This window comes from Zootoca vivipara, chromosome 2 (genome assembly GCF_963506605.1).
Source record: "Zootoca vivipara chromosome 2, rZooViv1.1, whole genome shotgun sequence".
NCBI lineage: Eukaryota > Metazoa > Chordata > Lepidosauria > Squamata > Lacertidae > Zootoca > Zootoca vivipara.
Genome location: NC_083277.1, coordinates 52,297,751 through 52,318,303, shown reverse-complemented (window position 1 = coordinate 52,318,303; position 20,553 = coordinate 52,297,751). Strand labels below are relative to the sequence as shown.

The 20,553-nt window shown below is 46.4% G+C and overlaps 1 protein-coding gene across 2 annotated transcripts in view; it reads right to left on the bottom strand.

Annotated features, from left to right (window-relative positions):
* Positions 1-2,715: 2,715 nt before the first annotated feature.
* The window catches only part of PCBP4 (poly(rC) binding protein 4), a 40,357-nt gene continuing 22,519 nt past the window's right edge, over positions 2,716-20,553 (bottom strand). For both annotated transcript variants that reach the window (XM_060271519.1, XM_035106083.2), the window contains exons 6-13: positions 20,229-20,360; positions 18,587-18,715; positions 15,441-15,515; positions 13,128-13,172; positions 11,649-11,724; positions 9,890-9,942; positions 7,944-8,113; positions 2,716-6,432 (exon numbers count right to left, since the gene is read on the bottom strand). In XM_060271519.1, the coding sequence (XP_060127502.1) occupies positions 6,129-6,432; positions 7,944-8,113; positions 9,890-9,942; positions 11,649-11,724; positions 13,128-13,172; positions 15,441-15,515; positions 18,587-18,715; positions 20,229-20,360 (984 nt within the window). In that variant the 3' untranslated portion in view covers positions 2,716-6,128. The remainder of the gene's footprint in view (positions 6,433-7,943; positions 8,114-9,889; positions 9,943-11,648; positions 11,725-13,127; positions 13,173-15,440; positions 15,516-18,586; positions 18,716-20,228; positions 20,361-20,553) is intronic.

The window sequence follows — 20,553 nt, the reverse complement described above, 5'->3', positions numbered from 1 at the left end:
GTCCCAATATCCACCCCCAGGATTTCCCTCAAGCAGAACCCACAATCAACACATCTGCCAGGAAAGCACATCAACAAATCTGTGAAAGACTTTGCAATCTTTTTGCTTTTTTCCTTTCCACCTCTACCCCGGTCTTGTATCCTTCCCTCCCATTCTATCTGTTTGTTTGTTTGCTTAAATTATTTTTAGCCCCGCTTTTCATTGTTCAACAATCCCAGAGAGAGGAAAAACATTAAAATAGGGGGGGGGAACCAAATTTAATTTAGATTTAACTTAAAAAAACAAAACCAGACAGTATATTAACACCACCAGCCAGGTGATGGACAAAACTTTGGGCAAATGCAAGGGTGAATAGCCACTCATTTTTTCTTATTGCTGAAATGACTCCCTCAAGGTTGGTGCCTTTCACACTTGAGAGGGGAGGGCATTCTAGACATACGGCAGGACTCAGCTACATTAGCAAAGAAAAAGAGTTTTATATGTGTTATAACCCTGTGACATCAGATGGCAATGTGGAGTTCCATCTTTCGCCAATGTGATTCCCAACTTTGAGGTTTACAACGCGTGTTCCTGAAAAAGCTTTTTTGATGTTTTTAGATCCAGCCTTAGGGTCCTTTTGCATGCCATTCTTTCCGTGATCTGATTATTCCTGTGTCTGTTTCAGGAAGCCTGTTGATCACTATTTGTTTAGTTGCTTTTAGCTGTTTTATTAGTGATAACTTTTAGTTTGCATTATGAGTGTAGTTACTAGGATAGACCATTCGGCAGCTGCATTCTAGTTTGAAAGGAATAAGCATTTCCTGCTTATTTCATCAAATAATGCACACGCCTACAGTGAGTGGATAATGGCAGGAAAAGATATATAATAATGAAGCAGGAATAGCTAACCTGTGGGCCCTCTACACATTGCTGGACTCCAGCCCCCATCATCCATGCTGGTTGGGTCTGAAAGGAGTTACAATCCAGCAACATCTGGCGTGCTGCTGGTTCCCCATCACATTTCTCAGCCATCTCTACTCACCACTGACCTAGCAGAAAGGAAGGCCCTGAGATTTATGTCCAAGCGAGTACCAAATAGTTCCAGCAGGGGATGGTTGGTCCACACTGACACCTTCTTCTGGCAGTAGGCAGTTTTTGCAAGCTCTGATCCACCCATAAACACACAGCATTCCTCTATAGCAGCATGCGTTATCATTTCACTCTGTCGGTTACACATGTCTGCAGCTGGCCCCGTGAGCCCAACATGCTGGCAAGTAAACACCCCTTCTGCGGTTGCTGTGGCAACAGAGAGCATAAGGCAAGGGAGGGCTCCCATGTCTCTCATCCACATAGCAACAGGCTGCCCTCACTGAAGATGGCCTGGCTTAGGGTGCACTAGACACTGGCCTGCTATGCCAAATGCTCTCCCAATAAGGCAACTGCCACCTCTCCTCTCCTCCTGCTCCCACATTTCCTTTGGCACATCCATCATGGGCAAATTATTGAGATGGTCTAAGACAGGTGGCGCGATGCTGAAATGAGAGGAAGGTGGCACTGGCGTATGTTGGCAGAGGCTCCATAGGCAGCCTTAGGAACATGGCAGCAACCTTGGAAGTGGTGGCCCCAACTTCTGCACCACTGCAGAATTGTTTCAAGGGGCCAGTGCAGATTTGTGGATAGAATGTCAGACTGAGAAGACGAGGCTCAAATCCCCATTCAGCTGCTGCTGTCGCTGCCGGGTCACTCTGGGGCAGTCCACTGCCTAACTTAGTCTGCGGATCCTAAACCTACTAAACAAGGGAGGAAATCCCATTGAACACACTGGGACTCGCACCCAAGGGAACACATGGAGGATTGCAGTGAGAATAACATGCGGGAACCTCCATGCATGCTCCCACAAGGTTCTTTGAGGGAGGGATAGTAATATGATAAATAAACCAGGCCCTGTTCTTTAACCATGGCATACTGGGGTTTGTGTCTAGAGTCCAGATACGTGGATGATCCTGCTATGCTTGACCCAGCACTATTTGTTCACAGTCGTAATGGTGAGAGCCACGAATGGGGCACGTCCCCACTAACACAACAGCCTGCCTTCAAGCAGCCCCAGCTGTCTGCCTTCTTAGAACCAGGCTGTGCACACAGCACACATTTAAAGCACACAACTTTCCCCAAAAGAATCCAGGGAAGCATAGTTTGCAGCTCTCAAGAGCTACAGTCCCCAGCACCCTCACCCAACTACAGTTCCCAGGATACTTTGGGGAAAGGCATGCATTTTAAACGTACGATGTGCACACAGCATTAAGTCTCTGTGTTGCCCTTGTAGAATCCAGCAGGGAGGAGGAGGACAAAACGAGCATTAGTCGACTACAAGCTCGTTCAGACTTCTGTTTGTGCTGTGGTTTCTAGGCACAGGTTTGGGACTTCCAGGTACGGGACTGAGCAGGATTATTTTTGTCCCACGGCTTCAGTAAGTGAAGTTTTCTTTAGCATTCAGAGCAGAACAAGTTTCACTGGCCCTTCCCCACCACCACCACCATGCATCTGCTTGAAAGGCCAGGTGCCCAGCCACCAGGTGGGATGGGTGAGCAAGAATCTAGCTGCCGCTGCGTCTTAGACAAAACACTGATTAAGCCTTTTCTTTCCCTTTTTATTCAGTCATGCAAATAGCCAGAGGGGTGTGTGTGCATTTGCTTTGCCTAATTCAAATGCATACAAAATCCTAATCACATTACCCTCTGAGTTGACAAAGTTTGCATTTTTATTAAATCAATCATAAGTTACAAAGGAGGAAAAAAAATACAGAATTATATGTACAGCATTTTCAAAGACAAGCCAAAGAGGATCATGGGATAGGAGGTGGGACATTCCTTGGAGCAGCCAAAAATAAAAATAAAAAAGGTTAAAAAGAGATAGAAGCTTTCTTTTTTTTGCCAGCGAGTGATGCAGGGGAGTGAGAGAGATTGGGACCAGCCAGGGAACAAGGCGAAATGGACAGCTGGTTAGATTGGTTTGTAGGAATAGGAAATTTTGGCTCCATTCCCATGTGTTTTTGTGGAATCCAAATACTGTGATGCCTCAGTGCTGAATTATACCACCTGAGAATTTGACGCATTCGATGAGCGTTCCCCAACTTGGTCGCCTCTGGCCAGAACTCCTATCAGCCCCAGCCATGATGGGAACTGTGGTTCAAAGCACCTGGAGGGCACCAGCTTGAGGAAAAGCTGCAATAAATACATGAATCTGCTGAAACTATTTAATCAGAAGTAATCAGTGCCTAAACAGGTGTAGGTAGTCTACTCTATGCTACCATATCAATGTGTAAAAGGTAAAGGTACCCCTGACTGTTAGGTCCAGCCGTGGACGACTTTGGGGTTGCGGCGCTCATTTCGCTCTCTAGGCCAAGGGAGCCGCCGTTTGTCCGCAGACAGCTTCCGGGTCATGTGGCCAGCATGACTAAGCCGCTTCTGGCGAACCAGAGCAGCGCATGGAAATGCCGTTTACCTTCCCGCCGGAGCGGTACCTATTTATCTACTTGCACTTTGATGTGCTTTCGAACTGCTAGGTTGGCAGGAGCAGGGACCGAACAACGGGAGCTCACTCCGTCACGGGGATTCGAACCGCCAATCTTCCGATCGGCAAGCCCAAGAGGCTCAGTGGTTTAGACCATAGCGCCACCCGCGTCAATGTGTAACTGAGGGCAAATCTGAGATCCTGTTGCTTCTTGAGATTGTAAAGGTACTACCACACCAAATCAACCTCGATTGCCTCCTTTTTGCAGCCTGTTTGGCTCCCCCCCCCCCGACAGCTTTGGTTCAGTAACCTAGTCCCAACACAATCAGGGCTGTGTAGCCTGTGATTCCTGAAGGAGCACAGAGAAAGCATTGGCTATGCTGCAAAGATGTGCTTCTTAGTGACTGAGATGAGCCCCCTGCACAAGATTCCCAGGCAGTGGGGCTTGGGTGAGGATTCTGTGCCTATGCCCCTGCCATGTTTAGCAAATCCAGTATTATTTGTTTACTCATTCATACCATTCATACCCCGCCCTTCCTCCCAAGAGGATTTGTTTTATTTTATTTATTGCCAAATAGCAAACATTATTATACAAAAATAGGAGAAGTATATGCACATTTATATGATTTATGCTGGTCATAGAAAAGAGCTTTCCAGGATTTGCATCGACCGCATGCAGAATTTCAATGTTTCGTTTTTGGTATGCATTTACTCCACACAGGCCTGTGACTACTAACCTTTGCTTATCATGAGCCAACTAGTTCACGGCTACAAGCAGGGCCAGAGCAAAGTGGAGTTTTTGCTGTGTTTGTTTCATCCGTTTTCTCCAGGTCCTTTCAACAATCACCTTCTGCTTAACGCCTTTAAAAGTGTTGACAGTCAATTGTGCAGTCTTTTGACTGCAGCAATACAACCTGTCAATTAGCCAACAATCCGACCCACTTTGGTAAAGCCACGCCGATTTGCAAACCAACTAAGAAATTAGCCATTGAATCCTTGGCTATATGGTACATTTAATCCATGGGGATAATTTTTGGGGGGTGCGGTTTGGATGAAATATATGCTGTTGTGATGGCAGTCTGTTTAGGACACAAGTGTAAGTGCCAGACACACATGTTGGTATCTTTAACCAGAAATCACCAAGATGGGCATCTGCTTCAACCCGAGGTCTCAGGGCGCCACCTCTTGACTCTCATGGGCATGTTCCAACTAGACAAGTGCCCTTACAATACTGATACAAAGAGAAAAGGCCTGACAAGAGAACAAAATGTGGCAGAATTTACTAAGGCTGCAGTCCTACATCCACTAATGAGTGACTGAAGGGGTAGGGGCTTATTTCTGAAGCAAACATGCTTAGGATTGTACTGCAAGAGATAAGAGCAAAATTAGAAAGCACTTATTGGAGATGTCATCCCATGACAGCAAGAGATAAACGCAAAGATGAGTGGCATGGCAAGATATCGCAGATCCTGCCAGATATGTATGAGGAAGGATTTCTGCCATAAAGGTAAATGAGGGTGAAAGATGTCGCCCACATATGATAAGGTGACCAGCTGGGATTGCCAGTGCTGGAAGCTCTTACCTTGTAACAGAGAGGGAATATTTATAAAGAACTGCTCTGTTTCTCAGTGAGGAAAGACAACTATATGCCTCTGGTCTTCTCATGGGCATCTGAGTTGGCCAATGGGTGAACATAATGATGGAGTGGATGGGGCTCCGGTCTGATCCAGCAAATTCTTGCATACGCTTTGCCAGTTCATGCTAAATATTAGAGAGACGTCTGGTGAAAACTAATTCCACTTGTAGGAGGTCGGGGGCCAAGCTGAACAGTCATGAAAACCCCATCCTGTACTCTAATCCAGCTAAAACGGAACTCACAGCCAGCTTCATATATTAGGAGAGAACTGCTAGGCAAAAAACAAAACAAAACAAAACAAAAAACACTGAAAATTTTTCTTTTTGGTACATTTTGTGATTTCTAGGACATGCACAGCTTCCAGTTCTATAGAAATCAGAACCCTTTTTCTAGTTCTGCTCTTGGAAAAGCAACCCATGAGAGACAGAAGCATAGCACGTTCTCTGTTAGGATCGCTAAATGTCTTACAAACTCCAGCCAGTGCCACAGTCGAGATGGGACCTTTCCCAAGACCTCCAGCTCTATCAATACAGTACAAAGAATTTGAGTGGGGTTCCAATTCTTGAAGTAACATGTTTTCCCGAAAAAAGAAAGCATGTCAGGAAACCAGAAGAAGAGAGAACCTCTTCATCTTCATTGCTGAAGGCAATCAGGAAGGTTTATGGAAGGTAAAGGATAATAACACTTTATAGTGTGGGGCAGAGATGTGTTCCACGGAAGCAAAACTATGAGGCTTGATTGCTCTTACCCATGACAGGCATATCTTTAGCCAGGAAGCTCTGCAGAAGCACCTCTTCCCTGACTGATTCATGGCCAGCACTGCTTTCAAGAGCTGTCTCGGTTATCCTCTCGCACATACACTTCCTTTCCTGCACATTTGGCTCCCCCCCCCTCACCTCTTTCCCCAGGCAGTCTCGCTTTGGAGCGGCCCAACGCTGATGCCATCTAACAAAGCGTGCGAGGGTTCTCCTAAGGTTCCCCCTCCCTGCCCCACCTTCCTGTTTCAGTATGGGGAGAACTTCTGCCTCTCAGCCTTCTTGCTGACATTGGCTGTTGAGATCTTGGTCGTGTAGGTGGCAAGGCTGCCATTGTGCCCCGTGGCTGAGGAAGGGGGCAGCGTCAAGAAGGGGACAGGTTTCAGGCCAATGAAGTTGGAGAGGGAGATGGCATAGGGGGCACCAAGCAAGCCTGGGGGAGGCGCGGCCACTGCTGTCAGCGTTGGGGCTGGCGAAGGGGTGAGGGGCTGGGAGAAAGTCATGCCGAGGTCAACGGGGGGCGTCTGGGAGGTAGATTTGGCCGTCTCTAAACTGAAGAACAAGAAGGGAGAAAGAATGAGACTCGTGCATGCATGCACAATTTACACATACAAATGCAGCGTGTGAGGACATATACTTGGATGTATATGTGCTGTTATATGCATGAACAAGCTTGCACATGGAAAAATATGCATAGGTGTGGGCGGATATGTGCAGTTTGTATAATACATACATACATACATACATACAAGTATGGATATGCACACACACACACAGGCAAGTGTTTGAGCTGACATGTGCAAAGGAATAGGTACACACAAAGAATGGAGCTAGTGAACAAGGTACTCTAACATTGCTTTTGCTTCCAGATAATGTCTTCTCCAGAGTCCTCTCCCTCTGGGACTCCATTCTTGTGGAGAACCTCCAGTATGACACACAGGGCTTGTTTAGAACTCAGAAGTGGCTATGTTAAGGATGTTATACCTTGTCACGGTCCCTATTTAAACAATAATGGAATTGCAAAGCATTCCAGCCACATATCCTCCTTGACTTTCTCAGGTCATTGACAGACCACTGTGTTTTTCTGGGGAAATGAGAACCTCTCCCATGTGAGATGCATGGTACTGTTTATCTATTAACTTGTCCCAGGAGGAGGAGAAGGGAGATGGGGGCTGTTAATTCTCCTTCAACACGCAAATGCATCAAAAGTTGAAATGAGTTCTGGGGTCATCACCACAGGGAAAACTGATTACGAAAACGCTTACATGCATCTGTCAATGACGGGCTCCACGCCTTGAAAACTTGCGCCCTGTAGAGGTGGGCGATCCCTGAACTGTGAATGGCTATTTCCTGCTCTAAATCTTGAAGCACCCCAAATGCCAAGTCACAACAGCGACCAATGACAAATGTTGCTCGTTTAAGTGAGGTTATCTTTTGGGCAGGATGGGAGAGTTCCCTGCTGCGACACAGCAGTTCTTCCTGCACAGAACTAAGGTCGCATTCACACTTGACATTTAAAGCACTCTTATGTTACTTTTAAGCATCGTGGCTTCCCCCGAAGAATTCTGGGAGCTGTAGTTTGTTAAGGGTGCTGGGAGTTGTTAGGAGACTCTTAACATACCACTGTTCCCAGGATTCTTTGGGGGAAGCCACAATGCTTAAAGTGGTATAAGAGTGCTTTGCAGCTGCAAAGGGAACATGGATGCCCAACATATTGTAGGCAAGGAAACTAGAAATCATGGTGGCTCCTGAGAAACTCAAGGCCTGGTTACTCTCCTGTGTATCCGACACAGGCAAGCATTAGTGTGAAAGACGGACAACAAAGCAATGAGAACACTTCGTGGTGCTATGCTTAGCACTCCTGTCTCTTGAGCAGAGGGCCGAGTGTTTGCAAACCGGCAAATTCAGCCATGACAGCAAGGCGCTGCCGCCTGCTCTCCGCAAAGCTGTCCATCTAAGAGGCCCCAGGCTTGGGCACAGCAGGAAGAAGCTGCAACGAGACGGCTGCGCAAGTGCTGCGTTACTCCCCACTTGACCTGCCCAGCAGTCCTAATGGCTCTTACCAGGCTGTGATGAGGTACTGAGCCAAAGTGATGCTGACTGGGGTGCCGGTGATGGTCACGTGACGCTCAGCAGAGCCCTCGGTCTGGTTCCCAATCTTGATGTGAGCTCCGGACATCTGCCGGATCTCGCTGATCTTGCTGCCCTGGCGGCCAATGATGCAGCCAATGAGCTAGGGAGGCGAAAGGAAGGATCAGCCTTTGGAGTGGAACCGCGCTGGAAACCTCACCGCCCAAGAACTGGACATGACTGGACAAAGCGAACAGAGAGCGTTTACTCATTTTAGGCAACTCTTGAGTGAGGGAATGAGTGAACCTTCCCAAGCCTGACCTATAGTACACAATGGTCTGCTTGATTTATTGTTGTTCAGTGTTGAATGAGTCTGAGCCAGAACCCATCAAGGCTCCAGGCTTATCTACACTTACCTTTCCAAGCCTGAGATTTAGCCATTTTTATTCACTCTCAAAGGAATGGAAAACACAAACTCAGCCATGTAGTTCAGGGTTCCTACCACACTGTGGCAGGAATTGGCCTATTTAAAAAATAAAACAGTCCAGATAGTTTCCTGAGGCTTGTTCCATAAACAAAAACTTCAGAAAGAGCTACTTTTCCCCGCACGGGGTCGGGGGGGGGGGGCAGAAGTAAAGGTCAGCGTTGCCCTCCTGCCCACTTGTTTCCTGCCTTCTGAGATGCTACAACGGCCTGCTGTGTGGCCAGCAACGCATGCTGACATCTGCAGAGCAGGCCTGGTACGCTGGCAGCCGGGCTGGCATGTGGGTGGGCACAAGAAATGCTGGCACAATTCCTCTCTTATCATATTCACCCCTTCTGGGCTTCAACTCCCAAAGGACAGCTCACATGGGAGTGATGGCGAAGAAGTCGGAGGAAGTTAACCTTTCCCACGGCTGATGCTCCTCTCTCTCAGAGGACTGTTTATCGCTGCCCCTTCTTTTCCCACCATTTATCTCTCAGCCATGATAAGCTTCACCTGCTCAATATCTCTCCATGCCAGGCTGCTGTTAAAGTCACAGGAGCGTAAGCATGTCTGTGTACAGTACATACCAATAATCTTGGGAACTGTACTTGGGAATCGTAGCTCTGTTAGTTCCCAGGATTCTCTTGGGGATGACTTTTCCTTTAATGTGTTTTGAAGGTACAATGGCAATTGTGTGGAGGAGAGAAGGCTTGTGAGGGATGAACTTGAGATAGTAGCCCTTGATTCTGGAGTTTGTGTGAGAGTGAGGATAGATAAAACAACCTAGGGCTTTGCTGAACTTATCTTCCTTTCAAGGACCATGGCTGAGCGGTAGATTACATGCTTTGAGGAAACACTGAACTTTTGCAAGCTAGGTAACAGTACTGGCAGGAGGGTTCACAGCTTGCTGGGAAACGGTACTCCAAGAGTGTTCCTAAATGGTCTCTCACCAAATGAGGGGGCTTCATGGAGGGTGCCCTGATGCAAAAGTTCAAGAGCTGTAGTTTGCATGACAAGCTACACAACTGGTGAAATTTCCTCTTCTACACAACAGTTGAAACTGCAAGAGCCCTGTCCCCTTTTCCAACCTAGTTTTGACTGAGAAAGAAGCCAAAGGACTCTGCAGCAAAATACTTAGGGCTGTTCTACTTTTGTTTGAATGGAAGCACCCTCTGAAGATCTCTGTAGAGAGCAGAATGGGTTTGGCTCTGATTATAACCTTTTGGGGCCCATGCACACATTTGCAAACCGGGGGAACTATAATGGGCACAACGCACACAACTCAGCACACACCACAACCTATTCCCTTTGGCTGCGATACAAAGCTTCTTTCAAGCACCAAGTGGGATTGGGAGGACCCTTTGAGCACCAAGGAAGACGTGTGTGAGCTTACTAAATGTACATCATACGTTTAAAGCACAGGACTACCCCCAAAATATATTTGGGAACTGTAGTTCGTAAAGGCAAACTTACATCGTTAGGAACCAGGAACTCCTGAGAGCTATTCTGAGCGTTCGTGTCCAGGGCTGAAAAGGGAGAAAAGAAGCACAACGTTACTGGGGCTGTTCTGTCCTGGCTCTTTCTTGCCTTCCTAAAAGGATGACCACATTACAAGGCTACAGAAGAAGTGAAACGCCTAGCATGAAACCCAAAGAATCCTTTCCAGGCACTACACGGAGCAAAGAGCAGGAGGCACACAAACAGGACTGGACCGTTTCCCAGCTACTGCAAAGCCATCAGAAGCTCCCAGAAGAGGCTTTTGTTTTATGCCACTTTGCTTGGGTCACATTACACCGGACTAATTTTAGACTGAGGGAGACTGTCCTGCCCTCTTTCTGTCTGATGCAGACTCTCCTTGTTTAATGCTGTTCTTTTAACGTAATAAGAAAAAATCCTAGGTGGAAAATCCTTGGATTACTTTTCATAATGAATTTTTTTTTAAATCCTGTTGACAAGTATGGTGGGGTGAGAGGGGGGGTATGTCTACATCTTTCCCTTGGCAATTGTAAGTACAGTGGTACCTCTAGTTATGAACTTAATTCGTTCCAGAGGTCCGTTCTTAACCTGGAACTGTTCTTAACTAGAGGCGTGCTTTCACTAACGGGGACTCCTGCTGCCACTGCGCCACCGGCACACAATTTCCGTTCTCATCCTGGGGCAAAGTTCTCAACTCAAGGTTAGTGGAGTTTGTAACCTGAAGCGTTTGTAACCTGAGGCGTTTGTAACTTGAGGTACTACTGTATGTGTGAATCCACATTTCTTATACGAAAAAGTACACTTGCCTTCAGATTGTTTTGTTATTTTTGTAAACAAGAGTTCAAGATTCTCAGAAAAAATGATACCCACCTCCTTTATTTATGTGTGTGCACATGCCAGAGAGTGCACTCCTGTTTTTAGTCTTGTATTTATCCAGTGTTGTGCTTTTTTTAAAAAAAATATATACAGAGCAGGGATGCAGAACATGTGACCTTCCAGATACCGTTGGACTGAAACATGCATTATCCCCAAACAGTGTGGCTAATGGTCAGGGACGATGGGCTACAAAGTCCAGTAATATCTGGAGGGCCACAGCTTTTCCTGAGTCAGAAGATAAATGCTCCAGTTCTCCTTCTGGTATCCTACTCTAGCATAAGAGTGCTGATCCAGCCTTTAAAAAAAGACCAAGTGACAGGCTCCAACAAAACTAACCCCCTCCCTTACCTAGCAATTCTCCATCATTTCATGGGCAATTTGCTAATTTATTTAGTTCGAAGAAAAAGAAGAAGAGGAGGAGGAGGAGGAGGAGGAGGAGGAGGAGGAGGAGGAGGAGGAGGAGTTTGGATTTGATATCCCGCTTTATCACTACCCTAAGGAGTCTCAAAGCAGCTAACATTCTCCTTTCCCTTCCTCCCCCACAACAAACACTCTGTGAGGTGAGTGAGGCTGAGAGACTTCAAGGAAGTGTGACTAGCCCAAGGTCACCCAGCAGCTGCATGTGGAGGAGCGGAGATGCGAACCCGGTTCCCCAGATTTTGAGTCTACTGCTCTTAACCACTACACCACACTGGCTCTCCTGCACTCCCCATTTCTAGGGCCAATTATTCATGCACCATGTTCTTTCCGTGGAGACCTATTGCCTAAAGGCAGCTGGAGCACAGGCTCACTGTACATCTGAGTAAGCCCCTAGGGCCATAGTTTGCCACAGAGGATTGTGGGAGTTTAAGTGGCTTCATAGCTCTTTGGGGTTCCTCACCTGCTACTATTGACGGAGATTGTCCCAAGGAAGCGAATGAGACAGGCTGCCCAGAAAGCTGCTGCAACTTCGACACCTAGATGAGAGGAAGAAGTCAGTGGAGTGACAGTAAGACCTGCGTTCCCATCTACCTGCTCACATTAGGAAGTAGGTGGGTCAGTCATACACCTAGAATACACGCGTTGGCTACTCCTGAGGTATAGTACTAACTGCGCATGTGAAATTTAATTACCGTATATTTCAATGTATAAGACACCCCCATGTATAAGACAACCCCTATTTTTTAACCCAAAATTAAGAAATTAAGTTTAGCTTTTTTGGGGGGTGGGGGAGGTCACTTCTGCCAATCACTCATCTGCCTGCCCACCACTGCCGATCGCTTGCCACAGCCACTGCCAATCGCACACCTCACCACAGCCACCAATCGCCTGCCCAATTGCTGCAGCCACAGCCAATCGCCAGCAGGCCTTGCCACAGCCACCAATCACCCGCCCAATCGCCGCTGCCAATCTCCTGCTTGCTGCTGCCATTAATCACACATCCCCCCCCCCTCTGCATTCACTATACGTGTATAAGATGACACCCAATTTTGCCTGTTTTTGTTTTTGTTTTGGGTAAGGCATCATTTTATACATGGAAAAATACGGTATATGAAATGGAGTAAGTGAAAGTGAAAGCTACTGCTGGTGCTGCCTGCTGTCATAAATTATTGTATAGCCTTACCCAACAAGGTACTCTCCAAACGTTGCTGGATTACAGCTCCCATCACCCATAGCCTAGCCATTGGCCATGCCTGTTGGGGCTGATGGGAGTTGAAGCCCAGCTATGTCTGGAAGCAAAGATCACCAGTGTCAAAGCAATGATTCTTCAACATCAACTTCATTGGACTGGTCCAAACTTTAAAATGGTAAGCGTAATGCTGGTGGTCAACAAAAGAGTTTCAAAGACTCTCTTAAGGCAAATCCAAAAAATGTAGTATAAACACTGACAATTGGGAAACACTGGCGTGTGAGCGCTCCAATTGGAGAACAGCCTTTCCCAAAGGTGTCATGAGCTTTGAAGACGCTCGAACTCAGGAGCGTGCTAAGAGGAAGGCACACTTGGCAAACCCTCACCGTGATCAACTCCCACCAGGAAACCAATGTCCCCACTGTGGAAGGATGTGGTGATCCAGAATTGGCCTCCACAGTCACTTACGGACTTAATGTTAAAACTGTGTTCATTGAAGACAATCTTACTCAGCTATGAATGATTGCCAAAGAAAGATGTCTGGAAGCACCAGGATTTGCCATCTGGATGCCAGGAGGGAGAGAATTGGGGAGGCAGAATGGCAAGTCCAGAACAGGCAAGCAGGACAACAAGACATGGGGAACGATGGAAGGGGAAGGCTTGAAGAAGCTGGCCCTAGCAATACACTGAACTACTAGGAAGTGTGGATTCAAAACGGAGCCACCTTTTAGTCTGTAAAGCTTGACTTACCTCTGCTTGAGACATACCACTGTACTGTCCTTGCATGGAGAATCCCTGAAAAAAGGATGACAAAGGAGAACAGCGCTATCAAAAATGTAAGAGAATGAATAGGCCCAGCTCCATATTTTGGAAGGGGGCTGGGGAAGCTACCCTTGGTGCCTCCCAGTGCTTGCCACTACTCTGACCCTCTGGCAAAGGTAGCACTGTTAGTAGCCACCAGCCCCCTTGCGCAGGCTTTTGAGGCATCACTGCCAGGTAAGTGCGCATGTTTGTGAGCACAAGGCAGCTGCCAGATTCCCCCTTGTGCTTGCCCATGAGAGTGGGCTTACCCTCACAGTGCTGGTGCCGAAATGAACCGGAAGCCGAGCAGTCGTGTGGCTCCTGGCTCATTACAGCACAGGATAAGTCAGCTCACAAGTTAGCAAGCAAGAGAGCAGGGTTGCAGGGACACTGGTGCTGCCAGATGCTTAAGGGCCAGCAAGCGCTCAGGGATCCAAGGCAAAGCATCCACCCCAGGGGGCCTTGCTGGCATAAATGAACCTTGGCAAATGGCTACCTACACTGGGTGCTGACGCCAAAACTGAGAATAAGAATGGATGGGCTTACTTGTCATTTGTATTTTGTTGATGGTAAATCTCAAATGACTTAAATAAATAAGAAATTGGGGAGGAGAGAAGCTCACAAGAAAGTAGACTTCCTGGTAACTACTGTGCTTACTGAAATGTCAGTTTTAAGATGTGGAAAGGACTAGGACTAGTCAGAAAGAGGCTGTAGAAATTCCATAAGCAGTTTCATCATTCTACCCGGAAACATATGAATAAGCAACATGGGAGGAGTGAATCTCATTCATTTTGCTCACCAAAAGCTTAAAGTTAAACTTTTGGAACATACACAAATAAAACCTTAAAAAATGATTGCAGAATAAAACATAGATGGTAATTAGAATCACAGTATTGTAGAGTTGGAAGGGATCCTGAGGGTCATCTAGCTCAACCTGCTGCAATGCAGGAATCTCAACACACGATTCCTCATCTAATTTGAAACCATACTGGACCCTGCTTAGCTTTGCAAATGTGCAAGCAGTTTTATTGCTGCACCACTAGGAGGACACTAGTAAATAATGAAGTCAGATGTATCTGTGCAATTCTCCCTCTTATCTTTAATATATGTGGTATTCCCAAACTCGGTGTGCTAGGTCTTCTGTTCCACTTAAATTCAGAATATTTTATTCTATTGACCCCAAATTATGATGATTTCATCCGGCTGATATGCAAATGAGTAATTGTTCCTCCTAATATAAAATTCAAATCAGTTAAGCATCATTTCATAGTAAAGTACATTTGAAATGGGGCAGCACATTACAGATTTACACCTAATATAATCTGTTTGCTGATACCACTAAGCTTTAGGCTTATTGTCTAGTGCCATTGTGCGGGAATTGGGTCACCATCTCACTGAGATAAATTATTCTTATACAGTTGTAATTTTATTTTATTCAGCCAATCAACATTTTTCAGCCTCAATTTGCACATCTTTGGTCATCTGGTAAATAAGTTTTGATTTTGTACTGGCTGTCAATCCTCGGATGCGCTTGAGCGGCAACATTTGTTGAACCTGACTGTGCATCGCAGCAGGGCAGAATTTTGCAAGGATCAACAACTTTTAACAACATAACAGATGTTATTTTAGGCATATAGCAAAATATCCATGTTAAATCCCACATCCTATAAACTGGTTCACTGTAACATAGATTTCCTTTTTTCTTTATAAACTTTAAAAGATTCCGTTGCGCTATTGCTGGTTTAAGCATACAAAAAATTAACAGCAACAACAGCAACACCTCCCCCCACCCCACAAAACCCCCTATCAATACCAAGAGTCTGTGCAGCAGCCTCAGTTTTTGCAGCTGGAGTCAGTCAGGGCCTTGCCCTCTCAGGCCAGATGGGGAAAGGCCTGCAAGGCAGGGAGCAAGTTTCCTAGGAATCACAGCCAAGATAGCCCTTGTATATATGGTATCTGAGGGATCTGGTAAAATCGATACCCATTAAGTCATTCTGATACTTTCTAATCTGGATTGATATTTGATGTGGTGGTGAATTAGGGTAGGGGTGGGTTGTTGTTGAATGCCAACTCTCATCAGCCCCAGCGAGCATGGCCAATGGGCAGTGAAGAAAGGAGTTGTCACCACACACCATCATCTGGTAGGCCGCAGTCTTACCCACCCTTTGATTACAGGGTAACAAGAGAACCAAAGCCTAATGGTTCTCTCTCTTTTTAACCTCAACAGAAAACTTGTCTCCTGTGAATTTATGAGTCCCTTACCTGATTGGCTGAAAGAAGAACTGATCCCAAGGACAGGCTGGGGTGGTAGGGAATAGTGGCGCCTTTTGGTGGAGACTGAAGGAAATCAAAGGAGGAATTACTATATCATATACACAATGCCACTTCCATCCCATTCCATCAGTATCCCCCCATCCATTTCATCCTAATGGTCATAGAACCCTTGCTACTTCCTGTGAGTTCCTCTGGATTTCTTTGAGTTGCAAAATAGGCACCGGCTGGGAATATCTTTAGCTCCTGTTTGGTATGATATGATATGAGTAGTGCCCAGGGATGCCTGGTTCAGAGGAGAACAATAAAGGTGGCCTGCGGGTTTGTTTGTTTTTTTAAAGTCCCATGAGGAAAGGGTTGAAGGGACTAGGTATGTTCTTTCAGTCTTTCCTCATGACCTGGTATGTTTTATTTTGGAGAAGAGATGACTGAGAGGGGGACATGATGGCACTCCTCAAATTCTTGGAAGGGCTTGCCACACAGAAGAAGGCAAAATCTGGTTCTCAGTTCCTCCAGAGAACAGTACTAGATCTAATAAGTTTCAGTTTCAGGAGGGGAGATTTCAGATGGAGAAACATCTTGATGGTAACAGCAGCACCAGATTTAAGTTGGTGTGAGTGGTTCCCCTGCACAGGGTGCTGAGCCAAGGGGGAACATAATAATAATAATAATAATAATAATAATAATAATAATAATAATAATACCGGTAATAATAATAACAATAATAATACCACATTTATTTATTTATTTATTTATTTATTTATTTTTCAGGTACCTGCGTGGTACCTCGGTTTGTGACCGCAATCCGTTCCACGGAGCCGGTCACTCCCCGAATCGGTAGCTCGCCGAAGGCACGCTTCTGCACGTGCGCGAAGCGCCGATAGAGCACTTCTGCGCACACATGCACTGTGCAGATTGCTTCTGCGCATGCGCGCACTGCCCAGATCGCTCCTGGGCATCCGAGCACCACGGAACCCGGATGTAAACACTTCTGGGTCCGCAGTGGTCGGAAACCGAAGCAGTCACAAACCGAGGTTTGACTGTACTAAGAAGATCTATTAAAAAGCAACTGTACCAAAATAATGATTGTGAAAATAAGAAATATTGGGGGTTGTGCCAAATTTTGTCCTTGCTCAGGGCACCATACTGTATTACCAAAATCTGGCCCTGATAACAGCAATTCTGCCATGGAACCTGTGACCTCGAGGGATGGTGCACCCTCCTTTGCTGGAGGTTTCAGAGGATATTATCTGATTCTGTGATTTCACATGCATTGTGTTAAGGAGCAATGTGCGACTTCTTGACACTGGCAACAAGGAAAGGGTGGTATATATTCCACTGATGGAACTAACTTTTGACAGGGCTGTCAGATTTACAGCAGATGCCATTCATGCGGACTGAAACTACCATGAGACGTCTAGGGCAGAATTCATCTTCAGCTCTGCAAACAGTGTTCACTGTGGGCCAAACTAGATCTGACATGTGAGCAGCCACTGAAGGAAAGGACTATAGCTAAGTGGCAGAGCATCTGTTCTGCATGTGGAAGATCCCAAGTTTGATTCTCCAGGCATTTCCAGGAAGAGCCAGGAAATATCTCAATCTGAAGTGCTGGAGAGCTGCTGCCAGTCAGTGAAGACAACAGAGCTAGATGGAGCAAAGTTCAGACTTGGTGCAAGACTCCTTCCTTCCTTCCTTCCTTCCTTCCTTCCTTCCTTCCTTCCTTCCTTCCTTCCTTCCTTCCTTCCTTCCTTCCTTCCTTCCTTCCTTCCTTCCTCTTTCTTTCTTTCTTTCTTTCTTTCTTTCTTTCTTTCTTTCTTTCTTTCTTTCTTTCTTTCTTTCTTTCTTTCTTATAAGCAGCCACAGGGGACTTCAGATCTGATTGAACAGTAGCAGAGTAGGGAAAGTATATTTAACCCTTTCCCCATTGACACATTTTTGTGATCAAAACACCCACCCAGCTGTTCTTTTCCTTACAGGGGAAAAGATACAGGGATCCAGTACATTTCCCCCCTAGAGTAGAAAGGCAGCTAGGTAGGATGATATTGATGAGGGGAACTGCTTGCAGCTATACATCCCTGCTGCTGCTTCTTTGGTCAGATTTATAATGATATGAATGAATTATATTGGGCAATATCCAGCTGTTAAGGATTTACACTAGAAAAACCGAACTCCCCCCCCACACACACACACCTCCCCAAATCTGCTCTGGAGGGTTGAGAAAATCAAAGGGGAATATCAATGATTTCTTCTGCTTTCGGGGCGGGGGGGAACCAATGTGACTTATGTTTGTGACATCAGCACCCATAGCACTAACCCCCATTCTCAACTGTCCCCTAACAAAGGGGGCAATGATGGTTGAGTTGAGAGTGCTGATTGGTGCAATGACAGCTGATGTCACAAAGGCACTACTGTTCCTTACACTAGATATGGCTGGTGAGTGGCTCCAGCTGAAAGAGAAGTGCAGGAAAAGGAAAGGGAAGCAGGGACCCAAGATACAGAAGCGTCCGTGGAAAGAAAGGTACAGCAAAACCAGCTGGGAAGGGATGCCACCAGCTTCTACGTATTATCACCAGTGGGGTGGCATTTTCTAACAATTGTCCATGCATGTTTGGAAGGAAATGTAAAGGTAAAGGTAAAGGGACCCCTGACCATTAGGTCCAGTCGTGACCGACTCTGGGGTTGCGCGCTCATCTCGCATTATTGGCCGAGGGAGCCGGCGTATAGCTTCCAGGTCATGTGGCCAGCATGACAAAGCCGCTTCTGGCAAACCAGAGCAGCACATGGAAACGCCGTTTACCTTCCCGCTGTAGCGGTTCCTATTTATCTACTTGCATTTTGACGTGCTTTCGAACTGCTAGGTTGGCAGGAGCTGGGACCAAGCAACGGGAGCTCACCCCGTCACAGGGATTCAAACCGCCGACCTTCTGATCAGCAAGTCCTAGGCTCAGTGGTTTAACCACAGCGCCACCTGGGTCCCAAACATGCATGTTTGGAAGGAAATGTAGGACAGTCTAATTTGGAGATGTAGATACCCAGCCTTGTGGTACCACTTCTCCACGATGGAAGGGAGGGTCACGCATTGCAGTGTGTTGTCCTTGCCTGATGAGGTGGAAGGAAAACGACCCAACGACCCATACCTCCAAGATGACAGCGCAGATCTGTCGCACGCATTGGATGATGGCATCTGGTACTCCAGAGACTGTCACAGCCCTCTCGGTGGAGTTGGGGAGCAGGTCTCCAGCCACTTGGACTTGTGCTCCTGTGGTCTGCATTAGGGGGCCAAAAGCAAATTCTCAGTCTTTCAGGGCATTCTGATGAACCCTGCCCCACCCAGAGAACAGCCAGGTCAGAAACAGCACATGGGTCACTAGAAGGGAAGTATTTCAGAGTCTTCTTCTAATGGTATGATTTCCTAAGCAGAGATTAATCCACACGCAACCAAGAGAATTCATGAGACCCTCTCAAAGAAATGTTTGTAGTTTAGCTCACAATTTTGTTTATTATTATTATTTGTTTATTAAATTTGTATGCCACCTCTTCTATTTCTCCTTACTAAAACTGGTTTTTTTTAAAAAAAATAAACAACTCCTCAATTTGTCTCTATCCTTGCTTTCCTCAAACCTCTGCTGTTGTTTAAAACCAGTTTTCGTTTCTGTCACCCTCCATCTCTGCTTTCCTCAATGTTTGAGTACAGTGAGAAAGGACAGACACTGAAAGGAAAAAAATGGCAGTTTCAGATTCCCCCCCCCTCTTCCATTCATGCCTCACGAGGGGCACCAAACCCCATTACTTACTGGTCCCCTCCCCCGGGTCAGTCTCCAACCCTCCACCACACACTCATTAAGAGTCCCTGACAATATGTTATGAACAACCAACCAACCACACACACCATCCATTCATTTAATTTTCCCTAACTGAGCAAGCCAAATGGTAGCTTTGCTCTTAAAGATGCAGTAACATATATCAGCTTTGCGCGCGCACACACACACACACACATGCTGATAAGAGATTGCAGAAAAGGAGAGAGGAAAAGGCATGAAAATGTGGGAGGTCTGTGTGGAAGGGAGATTTGTAAGTAGGAAGTAGGAAAAGGGGGATGAAGGTGATAATGTTGTGTGCACGAAAGCGGCTGCACAATAGCAGAGCACATATGGCATGGAAATGTGGGGCGTGATCTATGTGCAAGAAAGAATTGAGAAAAGAAAGCAGGCAGGTGGAGAGGGAAAAGGAGTAAAGGTGAGAAGGAGGCAAGGAAATGGGGTTGAAGAGGAAAGCATGAGCATGCAAGACTGCAGAATAGGCAGAGGTGGCAGCTTCATAACTGGGCAGAAGGTGAAAAGGGTGCTTCATATTTTCAATGTGTGGGTGGAGGAAGAAGCAGGAGGTTCCCATGGGAGTGGTTTGTGTGCAAGGGGGGTTGCACAAAAGGAAGGGAAGGCATGGACATGGGGGGTGGAGGTGCAAACAGGTGTAAAGTGGAGCTGCAGAACAGATGAGAGAAGCCCAGAAATGGGGTTGGGAAGGTGAAAAGTGAGCTTAGTAGTTGCACGGGGTGGGAAGGGGAAGCTCCAGGGAGTCAATGCAGGGGAATGGCAGCCCCTAGTTTTATAAAAATTTCACTCAGGTAGCTTAGGATGAGTAGCAAATATGAAAACTAGGAAGAAAAATGGTTCAGGTACAGAAAACAAGCGTAGAAGAAACAGGTGTTCTTGTCCATGGTATGGAGAGGAATGAAGCGATAGGAGAAGAACTCAGATAACTGATTTCCAAAGTTTTTACCTCTCGGATCTCCTTTATTTTGGCTCCTGCTTTGCCAATGAGCGAGCCACATTGGCTGGCTGGAATGACCAGCCTCAGTGTGACAGGAGGCCTGGAGACAGTTCCTCCATTGGCAGCTCCTGTTCCCAGATCCTGAAACAAAACCAATGGGATGAGGTTCAAGATTCAATGGGTTCCTTCAGAACCACCTTTTTGGTAGCAGTGTGCATTAGACCATTCCGGACACACCACTGCTGTCGTGAAACTCAGATGCACTGGTTCTTTCCCCCAGCATTTCTAAGATCCATATGATGATATTCAGATTTTAGAAACCCTGGAGCAACCA